Source organism: Mastigoproctus giganteus, chromosome 6 (assembly GCF_048544385.1).
Source record: "Mastigoproctus giganteus isolate SK-2022 chromosome 6, ASM4854438v1, whole genome shotgun sequence".
NCBI classification, from domain to species: domain Eukaryota; kingdom Metazoa; phylum Arthropoda; class Arachnida; order Uropygi; family Thelyphonidae; genus Mastigoproctus; species Mastigoproctus giganteus.
This window is the reverse complement of record NC_143580.1, coordinates 190,118,092-190,130,858: the sequence shown is the minus strand read 5'-3', so window position 1 is coordinate 190,130,858 and position 12,767 is coordinate 190,118,092. Positions and strand designations below refer to the sequence as shown.

Below are 12,767 nucleotides of genomic sequence, written 5' to 3'. Positions count from 1 at the left end.
GCAAATTAGTTAGCTCCTTTCAAAAGCAAGCATTAGTGAGGACAACTCCCACTTGTTTACATCAGGAAAAAACTAAAAATGCTTAGTAGCATTTCATACCTGATCCCATATTGTAGAAGCTTGCTTTCTTGCATGATTTTACTACCACTAATACTATATTTTTTGCTATAAGTTTAATAACTTTTTTTAATTTTAAATGTAAGCTAATTGGCCATGATTTATTTAGGTAAACTGTTTATAATGATTTTATGTTTTACAGGCCAAGGCATTTTTTCAAACTTCATCTACTGTTGCCCCTCATCTTTTTGAACCACATTTTAATCAGTCCTTACTTTCAGAACAGGTATGATTACATATCATTTATACAAATTAAATTTACTGTTGATTGCAGGACAGCTAAAGGTCAAAATATACTTTTATATTATCTGAGAAATTGCTTTATAACAAGTTTGGTGCATGCGTAACCTCAGGCACATCTGAATCTGTTATTGAGCTCTAAAATTCATGAACTCTTATTTTTAATGAATGTGTTTAAATAAAGTAGTGCCTTGATTAATCAAAAGATAGGTAAGCTTTCTAAAATATTTCCAAATTAGTGAATTAAATGTGTTTTAATAAATGTTTACTTTTAGGTTCAAAGATAATGTTTACTTAAGTGGTCCTTAATTTTTAAAATCTACTGTGAATATAAACTGCATCCAAAGTTTCTATATTCATACTTCATGAATGCAAATGTTTACCTGTATATTCTAGCATGTGCATGCTTACAGAATAAAAGAACGAATTCAAGCATCATAGAATAGTGTCAGGATTTGATAAGATAGGGAGAGAAAGTTACATACTGTAGAGCACAAGAAATGTTTGATTACTCGTATTTCTCAGAAAAAAATAAGTAATGTGCTCTCAACCAAACATACAGTTGAAACTCCCAAATGTGGAAAATATTGGATCTATGTCATATTTCAGGTGACAACATTAAAATAAATAAATTTTCTGTTTATACTCCTGGATGACCAAACGGTCAGAGGAGTTTACAAGATAGACAGATTACAAGAAACAGCACCATATTCAGCAGTCACGAGCTCGAACCCTGGTTACTCAAGGTATGTGTACTTATGCACCCGCACGCCTGACCATTGGGCTACGGTGGCCTTTAGAGTCATATATAAATGAAAAATACTACGTTTCTATGCTGCAGGGTGGCTGCAGAATGTTGACACATTGATGCTTCCTAAAAATTCATTTATTCATTAATTGTTATGAGTTTTATGATTTTCTTGCTTTTCTTATATTCAAAACATTGTGAATTTTCTTGCTCAGTTTCTTGGAAAAACATTCTTATTTTATTACATGTTCAATATTTCCTCCATTTTGATAAATCAGTTCCTGAAGGTGTATACCAACATTTATAATGACATGACTGCATATCTTTTGTACCCTTCACTAATCTTGTTGCTCTTCTTGCACCCAATCCAACAAATCCACATTCTCCCTAAAATGAAACTTCTATACCTATATGCATTATGTCACAACCATTGCTTTGTAAGATAATCACTTCTTGTCCCTGCTGGTAGAATTCCTATGCATCATTGCAGAGTGCCATGATCTGTCTTAGTAGCTTGTCTGTGCTGCTCAGAGTACTTCATATTGGACTGTACAATTACCCTGAGTGGTATGTTATTCTGAGATTACTGCAACCCAAATGCATTATCTTGCATATATCTATGTTAAACCTCATGGTGACTTTTCAGCTGATTTTCCAAATTTATAGATTTTGTTGAAGTAGCATAACTATTGCCATTAATCACCATGCCAACCTTTCTATTTTCAGCAAACTTTGAAATTAAACTTGATATAAATATTGAAAAGTTGAGACAGCACCTAAAAAAAAAAAAAAAAAATTTAGAAATTCTGGAGAGGGTTTAAAGAAGAGTGACTAGATTAGTGATGAGTACAATTCAATACACATATGAAGAATGGATGAAGAAAGTGGGACTGCAAGGTTTCATAGCTAGTCATATAAGAGGAGATCTGATGGAGGTCTATAAAGTTTAACAGTTGAGTAAAACAAATGAGGATGGTCTGTTCTCCCTTGAGAGTGAGATAAGAACTAGAACACAAATATGAAATCTCGGGGAATAACAGAACCCTGTTCATGTGAAGTTCACCTATGGGCATCAAGTTGTTGAATGCTGGAATTAGTTGCCACTCAAAATGGAAGATGCAGTGAGTCTGTGCTGGTATAATTGGTATAACCATCCAATTATACTTTGGGGAAATCCAAAGTATAATTGGATGGTTGCCTTGTGGGAATAGGAATAATATGAATATTCTGTTTGATTTAATTTTATACAGTAAACCCCCGCTATTCGTGGGGGTTACGTTCCTGAGAAATACCGTGAATACCGAAAACGCGAATACTGAGTAATGGCTCCCATAGTAATAAAGGGGTTCCATTCCAAAGTATGAAATATATAAGAAAAACTAGTCTAAAATTTTGTCTATGTATGTATTATAGGTACCTTCATAATATGACTATGTACATAGACAGTACATAGTGAAATGCAAGCATATGGCATCGAAATGAAAATACGAAACACTTTAATATTAAATGTAATATTTATTAGAAATTTCAAACAAATCTTTCAAACCAGCGCCTTTGCTAACTAAAATAACTTATCCGCAGATTTAAAGCTTTTCCATTTTTTTCTAATTTAACATCACGAGTTACAGAGCAAATTTTTGAAGCAATTAGCACGTTTTCACGGACTCTATGGCGGATTTTTTCTTCCGATTTCTTGATTGATCGTACCGTTGAATCACTGATTTTATAATGTTTTGCCATTGAGAAGACACTTTCACCATTAGAAATTTTGTCTAATAACTCAATTTTATTAGCCAATGTCATCACCTTCTTTGATAATTTCACATTCACATTTCCCTTGTTATTCGTAGCCATATTTTTGTACGGGTTAGAAAGAACTTGTCCAAATAAAGTCACTTCATTCCGTTAACACACTCGAAAAAGTCTGTTTTACACTGCAAAATGGTAGATTTATCAATTTTGTAAGCATATCAATTTATAAATTGATAAATTTATTCAATTTTAAAAGCATATAAATTAAAAACAAATGACGAAACCTTCCATGGCAAGCGCATAACATATACCGAACAAGAATTAGCGAGAAACATCCACGCTCACGATTTTGTCACCCCTCTCCCTCCACCTACTGAGCACTGTTTTGACCGGGAAAGATAATTTTAACCACGCCCATGTTTTTTTATGGTGGAAAATGTTCACGGCGCTTTAAAATTCACATTTTTTTAGGTTTCATTTTATGTTAAATCAGCGACCGCGAATACAGATACCACGAATAGCGGGGGTTTACTGTATTCTTATTATTTTTTTGGTTGATTCAGAAAAAAGTCTGCTTTGTTGCATCATTTGGACTAATACTAATAGTAGGGGACCTAGCACTGAACCATGATGGTGATAATAATATTAGCCCACAAAGTGCAGTGCCCATATACAATTGTCTTTACAATCATCCCCTTTATCCATAGCAGTAACTTTCTCCTAATGCTACATTGCCCCAATTTGTACAGTCTGTGAAACTTATGTTGTTAAAATTGTCTGCATCACAGGGCCTGAATTAGGCAATCTTATGCCTGGGACAAAAGGATTATAAGTAAGCCCCCATTTTATGCAAGTAGTCAATCTTTCAGTAGCATAGCTAGGGTCGTCGATGCCGGGGACAACACGTTTTCCTGGCATCCCTGATTGTGATAGATAATTCCTTCAGTTTGCACCCATGAAACTCAACACACGGGGGAAATTTCCCCTCTGAACACCCCCTCGCTACGCCTCTACAATCTTTATGCATTTATAAAAATTACTATTGCAGTGGTTTACGATTTGCATATATTTATTAATAAAATAATTTAAATAGTACAATGAATATAAGAAAACAAAAATATCAAAGAAAAAGAAACTTACAAATATTCATTTATATCTACAGAGAATTTAATTCTATATAAACTACAAAGAAAGTATATATAACTACAAAGAAATTAGAAAACCACCTAGTTTATGTTTATATCTAGTATAAAATCATAGAAACAAAATATTGTAAAATATAGTACTTTTAACATTATAACTTAAACTAAAAATATGCAGTGAAGGTGTATTATTTTAATTGAATTTTTCTCACTTTGAAGGACACTTCACAAGAAGCTATTGTTACAGGCAGGGTAAGAAAAATTCATAGCGCTATTTCTATATTTAGATAAGATTCTATTAGACAATACTCATGAACGAATTGGAGAAGTTGTGAAGGGGTTACAGATTTTATATCCTGCAGAATTGATAAAACATGATTTTTCAAATATCTGTTGAAATATCAACGGGTATTTGAAAAATTTTTTTTCCTCCAGTGGTTAGCTCCAATGGGCCATACTTTGTAGAAGTTTGTAATTGGAGTTTCTCTGTTATTTTCGAAATTTGTAAAACACTGTTCCTCCCTGATATTTTTTTCTATAAGTGATTATAAATCCTGAATTTATAATTTTTTTCACTCTCACAAAATCACAAAAAATTCTGGAATCACAAGTACAAAGATAATGCAGTATTTCTTTTAATAAAATTTTTATTTTTATTTTAAACAAAGAGCACAAGTTGACCAGAAGCTATTATCCATGTCGGGAATGTGCCTTAATCTTTTGACTGGCTATAGAAAGCAGTTGACTAGCATGACTTCTTGATATGTGGGCTAGGTGGCTGCATGTTCCACTTAAATCCCTTTAACCCTTAATTTGCACTTTCTAATTGCTTAAATTGCTTAAAGGCTGGAGATGGAAACAAAGCATACAAAGTTGTCTCTCGTAATCTGTTTGTTTTGTGGAAATTTTCTTCATTTTACAGAAACTTTTAAATGTAATTACCAAAAAAGGAATTCAAAAAATTTGCTATAAAGAAGTTCGCTAAACATAGGTCTGATAAATCAAAAATGAAGCAATTTTAAAATATATAACTGGTCAAATGCACCCTTAAAATGCTGCTGGGGCTGGCGTCCCGCTTGCCCCACCCTAGTTCTGGCTCTGCTGCATCATAGTTGCTAATCATATTTGTAAATCTTTAGGAACCTCCCTCCTACCCCTTTGTGAATAGGGGAGACAATTGCACACCTCCAATAATAGGAACCTTCCCTGGATCAAAGGGTGTTCTCATAATTGTGGCCAAAGGTTTGCTTACCTCTTTTGCTGCTTCTTTTAATACAATTGGATAGATCTCATTAGCCTCAGATGCCTCGTTTACTTTTAACTGCAGCAATTTCTCTTCCAATATCTTCTCAATTATAATGTAATCATTTAGCTCCCAGTTAATAGTCGGTATACTTCTGGTTCTACCATCCCTAAAATCTTATTCATGCATGAATGTAGATGCAAAATATTTATTTAGTTTGTTAGCAACCTGAACAGGATCTTAAAACATGATGTTATGCTATTCATATCTAGTGGGTCAATATTGTTCATCCCCTTCCTTCTAGTGTTAATATAAGCAAAGGGTTCATTGCTATTTTTCTCTGTATTCTTAGCCAAGTACTTCTCATAATCTGCCTAGGTTCGCTTAACTCCTTAGTGACTTGATTGTGGACTAGTTTTTATTTACTGTAGGTTTCTATATCACCTTCTAATTTATAATCATCCAATACATTTTCTTCTGTGCCGTTAGTCTTATCAGTTCATCTGATATCCATTTAGATCTGAATCATGAACAATATCTCTTCATTGCTTTAAAAGCTTAGTAGCTTTTAAGATTAGTTTCCTAAATGCCTCCCATATAGAATTTGTTTTTGGTAAAATCGTGAGTTGGTTCCACTGAATAGAATTTAAAAACTGAGACCATTGTAGTCACCTTTATGAAAGAAAAAGCCCTTCCCTTTACCCTTGACAGTTAGTTATATTTTTAAATTGATTTAGCATTAATATATTATGATCACTGCCACTTGGTGGTACATTGAAGAGTCACTACTCAATAACTTTGTGTTTATTGAAATTTCCTAATTCATTTTATATCACTCCTTTTGTTTTTTACCCTAATGGGGAACACAGGTTATGATTGCTGTCGTTCTGCATCACATTAGAAAATGCATGAATTCCAATCCCACCAAAGCAGAAGGAATTTTTACAAGTTTTTTCACACTGTTGCTAAGTTAGTTGGTTCAGATGAGGACTGCATAAATTTTCTTGCTGGAAATTTGGAATTTTTCTTCAAGCAAAAAAAAAAATGACCATAGAATATATTCCATTTACAGATGTTATTTAGTGAAGCTTCACACAGCTAATGTACATTTCATCTACATTGCTTTTGGGTTAATAAACAAACATTAGATAGTTGCTCTGGGAGCTATGTAATTTTCACATGGTTACTCACATGGTTTACCACTCAATACTAATGTCAGATGAACTAATGAGACTCGTGGCAGAGAAGAAAAATGCATGGAATCAGTGACGTAGCTACTATATAGGCAGGCAAGACAATTGCCTCCAGGCCCTGGGCTGTTTAGGGGCCCAGCGTCTTTGGCTAATTTTATTTAATTGTTTTCATATTAATTTGTGACCCCCTTAATTATGTGTTTGTGTATGGAAAACAATTAGGAAAGGTATTTAACAGAAAATCAAGTAAATTTATCTACTGGAAGCCATACTGGAAATGGGAAAGACTGGTGTAAAACTGATAACACTGCAGTGTAAAAAAAAAAGGTAAAGTGCAGCCATTATCAACCCACTGCAGGATGGAAGCCTCCTCAACAATTCATGCTGAGGGAAATGGACCATAATCTGCCACGCTGGTCCAGTGCGGGTTGGCAGATCGACCGTATTCAGCAGTCAGGGGTTTGAACCCCGGTCTACTCAAAGAGCATGTGCTATTGCACTCCCGCTCCTGACCACTCGGCTACGGAGGCAGTGTGCATTTGATCAAAAAAAAAAGTTTGCTTTATCATTGTTTTTAGGGAACAATATCAGAACCGCAGTTTCCTTGGATGTATATTTGATCTTCTAACGAAATTTCAAGAAAATATTTAATATTTATATTTATAGCTGCATTATAAACTTCAAAAACTTGTGTGCAAAAGAAGAAAAACAAATCATCCGCTATGAATAACGGATTGTTTCTTGAAATGTGTCTTCTTCACAATACTGCAAGATTTCTAACAATACAAAGCTAACAGATTGCGACTAATGGCTGCTCAAAACGTATTGTTAGACGATATTTGCTTGTTATGCTTTGAAAGGGAGAAATTCAGTTTTAGTACAGAAGCCGAATAAATCCACGGTCATATGCTGTTCTGAGCTGTAATAAAAAGAAAAACCCCGCTAAAAAATAGATTTTCTCCCCATCACTTCTCTTATTTTACTGTGGTTTTTGGCAGATTGTGTAATTTCACACAATCAATCCGTGACTGCTAAACACGCTGCAGTTTCTTGTATTCTCTCTCTATCTTGGGATCTCCTCTGATCGGGGTCATCCCGGAGTATAAACAGAAAATTTGTTTGTCGGAATGCTGCTCACCAATGGCACCAATTATCAACTCTTTTATTGTCCTTCTAATTTACATTGTGTTCAGATGATCCACTTTGCCAAAATTCGAAAGTGTTACATCAATTAGGAGCAAAAACCGTTTTCCCCAACATAACGAATTACTTTAATACAATAAAGCACTACTACTAATGATTTTACTGGAAGGAAGTATCCACAATAAAACATCTGTACAAGACGAAAACATGCGGTCACTCGAAAGAAAGTAACCGTAGTCATTTGCATTCAAATTCGCACCAGACCAAAATCGGACTTATTAGTATTTCTGCATCCTAGTATGTTGTTGTTGTTATTTGGTTTTTAGGAGCATTAGCAACTAAGGCCATATTGCTCCGGGATATGCGGTGGTCATTCCCTGAATGACCTTTCCGCATCCTCCGTATTTGGTGGTGACGGGCTCGAACCCCGGTCTAATCAAGAAGCGTGTGCTACGCACTGCTGCTCCTTCCCACCTGGCTACGTAGGCGCCATCCTAGTATGAACTGACTAATTAGAAATTCAACATCTGTGATGAAACATCCTGCACACTGACATTGTTGGCTAAAGCAATTATGTAAAGCAACAAAGAGTGGGGGAAAGAACTGAACCTTGGTGGACACCGGCATTAGTGGAGAAGTTAGAAGACAGAGAACCATCTACCATCACCCTCAGTGAGCGATCAGAGAGAAAACTGGATAACCAATTACTAATAACAGTTGCCAACCATTAGATGGAAGCTTGTTTAGAAGACCTTTATGCCAAACACGATCGAAAGCCTTTGATATGTCAAGAGCAACTACTTGTGTTTCACCGAACCTTTCCATTGAATTAGTCCATAAATGGGTAACATAAGCCAGAATATCACCAGTGAATCGACACTAACGGAATCCATACTGGCAATCATTGATCAGACAGAGGGTTTCTAGGTAGTTTAAGACTTGGCAGTTAATTGATTTCTCCATTACTTTAGAAAGAGTAGAAGTAATTGCAATGAGACGATAATTGGATGGGAGGGATTTATCCCTTTTTAGGAACTGGCTGGATATGAGCAAATTTCGAAACAAATTGAAAAACACCTTTGGAATAATAAAGTGAAAAAAGGTGGCAAAGAACAGGAGTAAGTTCAAGAGCACAGGTTTTGAGAACAAGTGGAGAAATACCATTGGGACCTGGAGCTTTCTTAGCATCAAGATTCGTCAAAATCCTTTTGACGGAAGACCACAGGAGGCATTGAATGGAGTGTGTTGGGAATGGTGGGAGGTGTTTTACCAAGATCATTAATACATGAGTTGGAAGAAAAATGGGATGCTAGCAGGTCAGCTTTATCCTTGGCTGAAGTGACTACAGAACTATCTGGTTTGGACAGAGGTAGGAACAGAGATGGGCAAAAGTTGCAGCCAATAGATTTTGCTCGGCTACCATTAGGGCAAGAAGCAAGTTTTCTACTCTTAACCTGTTCAAACTCTAGTTTGGTCTGATTAATAACTGCTCTACAGTTGTTGCGAACTTTGGTGTAGGCAGAAAATGAAACTGAGGAATTAGAAACAAGCCAATTACGATATGCAACATTCTTCTCTTGAACAGCCTTAGCACATTTATTGGAAAACCAAGGTTTAGATAAAGGACAAGATTTGAAAGTGGAGTGTGGGATAAAGGATTCCATTCCTGCAAGAATAATTTCACTGACACGATCTGAGCAAACGTTGACATCAGAAGTTTTGAAACAGTAATCTGACCAAGGAAAAGAAATCTTGCAGGTCATCCTATTTTGCATTCTTGTAATGCCAAACAACACGAGGTTGGGAATAGCCATGAGATAAAGGCTCCATTGGAGAAGAGACAATCAGCAAGTTGTGATCTGAAGTGCCTATAGGACCTCTCGCTTCGCCCGTATACTTAGAAGAGTTGTTTGTGAGAAAAAGATCAAGCATGTTGGCTGTATGATTAGGATTGTCCGGTATTCTTGTAAGTAAATGAACACTTTGTGCAAGTAATTGCAAAAGCCTAAGCATCTCGACCAGCTGGGTCGGTGTGACTAGAAAACGGAAGCCAGCTGGAGTTGTGAACATTAAAATTACCAAGGAAAATTACCTCACTGTTAGGAAAGTTGGACTGGAGAAAATCAAGTTGCAAAGAGAGAATGTCAAAGAGCTCCAAGTGATTAGTGGAGTTGGAAGAACGGTAGAGGCAACAGATGAATTTGACACAATGAGGTAGAGACATTTTAAGCCAGAGAAGATCAAAGAGAGGAGATTCTAAATTGCCAAGTCTCTTCCAGGGAATATCAGAACATGGACATATACACAAGTACCACCTCAGAGGTGAAAGGAATCATACAGCAAGTAATTTGAGCATCTGAGATGAGCAGTAGTTGAATCAACCAATAACTGAGATTCTGTCAGAAAAAGTACCTGGGGTTTGGCAGACTGCAAGTGGAAATGGACATTGTTGAGATTAGAATTGAGACTACGTATATTTGTGAAATGAATTAGGAAGTGCTTGGGAGGTATAGATCTTTTCGCAGATAAGCTTGCTCTATTAGTTTGACAATTCATGGTGTATTCAATACTAAGAAAAAGTGGGTGGGACATGCTGTATGAAGTAATGAAATTTTTGTATATGGTGTACACATGGTAAGAATATACCCAGATCCTTGACATAACGTGGCCTCGACAATGCTCCCCGCATACACACTACTCAGACTCCCTCCAGTCACTATCTGGCAGAGTAGAGGTAGCAAGATTATACACAAGCTGATCCGGAAGCTTCCTAGAGAGTTACCAATAGGTTCAGTCCGGTGTACTAACTAGCGGCCGGCCTGCGAACACCGTTTTAGAGCTGTACCCTCGAAATGTAAGGAATATTGGATCTCGCCACGATGTTCATCATAACCTCAAAAGTCATGAATCATACTGCATGATGGAAGAGATGGGGAAGGGTTGACCGGAACTTAGCTCTAGAGACTAAACATGGGTTCCACCACTTTCTCAAGCCCCCAATAAGCAAAGTGGTGGTATTGCACCAGTTGATGAGAGTCATCTACCACCTAGTACTGCATTGTAACATAGAGGGGCGGCATTCCTCCATGTGGTGTGGGCGCCACCTCGACCCCTGCTTACGTTGGTTCACACCTGGGTGGTCACCCACCATGTACTTGTGCATGGAGGTTATACCCAGAATTACTAACCTATGTGTGTGATCTGTAGTGTGATGTGTTTTCTCCTTTTGGCTACCTGGAAGCAGTGATCAGTGCCCTCCTCCCTGGGGAACGAGTTTCGCAGGGAGGAAAGAAAAACTTGTATAAGATGAAGAGTTTGTTATTTGGTTTTTAGGAGCATTAGCAACTAAGGCCATATTGCTCCGGGAATATGCGGTGGTCATTCCCTTGACCTTTCCGCATCCTCCGTATTTGGAGGTGTCTGGCTGGAACCCCGGTGTAATCAAGAAGCGTGTGCTATGCACTGCTGCTGCTCCTTCCCACCTGGCTACGGACACGCCAAGATGAAGAGAGGGAAGGAGAAAAGAGGAGGACTACCCCGGCCCAGAGAAGCCCAATCCAGGATAGATTGCTAGAACAACACAAAGCAAAAAAATAAATAAATAAAAAATAAATGAAAAAAAATAAATAAAACATATAGGGTGAGAGAGGAGCTGGCCTGGTGTGGGGAGCTGCAGCCTAATGCTAGGATGAAGCTGACTTATTTGAACTTTTAGCATCTGTTGTGAAACTGAATGCAATAAAGAAATAGACATTAGAACTTTCGCATCCGCGATAAAACTGACTTATTAGAACTTCAGCATCTCTTATGAAAGTTAGAGCTCTGGAGCTTTGACAACCTCCTGGCCGTCTCCCCGCCAAAAGGGTATTTTTATTTCTCTCTCTCTCTCTCTTTCTCTCTCCCCCCTAGGGTCGGACTAGAAAGGGCGAACTCCCTCCCCTAAGGAGTTTTTTCCCCTCAAATGAATGAAAGGCACTGGAAATTTCAGGAAAATGAACCCTGTTTGCCTTCCTTCGGCAAACAGCTACTCTGTGAGCACAAGAGAAGCGAAATTACATTTGCAGCTCAGAATGAAATGACACTTTATGGTGAATTTTTCCAGTGTGTGTGTGATAATGAAAATTCAGTTTTTCTCTTGAAATTTTTTGATTGTATCAAATGCATATCAAGGAAATATCGAAGTATTCAGTAACAGTTACAATTTTCCAACCCGTCACTACAAGTAACAGATTGTGAAAACAATCCATTACTAGTAGCATATATATATTTTTTCATTTGCACACCAGGTGAGATGCATGTGTAATTCCTTCGACATCAGTTATCGAAGTTTATAACGCAGCTATGAATAGAAATATTTTCTTGAAATTCCATAAGATCAAATATACATCCGTGAAACTGCTGTTCCGATTTAGTCCTCTAAAAACAATTACAATAAAGCGAACTTTTTTTTATGAAATATGCATTGTGGTGATCAGTTTTACGACAGTTTTTTTTTTTTCCCCCTTCCGTTTCTACTGTGGTTTCCAATGGACGAATTTCCTTGATTTTTTGTTAGTAGATATAATACATACTGAAAAAAGGAAATGCAATATTTTTGTTTTTAAAAAACAATGTTGCAATTCTTTTGTACAAAAATTACGAAAATCAGTAAAAGCAAAACGTTGTGACAGAGCGACAATGCAAAGTATTGTTTCCAAATAATGATGCTCAACTTTCAGAAGAAAGTTTTTCAAGAAAGTTGCTTACATTTTTATTTTCTCCCTGGATCACCTTGGTAACACTAATGACGTAAGCTCGAGTGAATTAATAGTTTTTCCTGCAATTTAAAGGTAGGAAATCAAAGAATATACAGCCAGGCCTCGCATAATGAGAGTTCGATTAATGCGTGTTTCAGTTACCACTATTTGAAAAAATTATACCACTTTTCACTTTACACGATGCAAATTTCCAGTTAACGCGATCTTTTGTTTTTTAATGTAGTAGTTGAAAAAGATTTGAATTGCGCATTAAGCTTACCGTGCGTCGGACAGGCAATAAACAAACGTTTGCCTGCTGCCCGCCTTGGCGTGTTCATCAACCATCGGAAGAAGATGTGTTACTTGTTTGTCTCCCACTAATAAAGTCAATGCAGACTTGCATTTAAAAATTAAAATTTTTAAATGAGCCAGATGAAAATGTTACCGTGAAGG

The 12,767-nt window shown here is 36.7% G+C and overlaps 1 protein-coding gene across 1 annotated transcript in view; it reads left to right on the top strand.

The window, feature by feature from the left end:
- The window catches only part of BBS8 (tetratricopeptide repeat protein 8), a 284,023-nt gene that overhangs the window by 252,315 nt on the left and 18,941 nt on the right, over positions 1-12,767 (top strand). Inside the window, exon 11 of the mRNA XM_090376638.1 lies at positions 260-343. Coding sequence (XP_090232764.1) covers positions 260-343 — 84 coding nt within the window. The remainder of the gene's footprint in view (positions 1-259; positions 344-12,767) is intronic.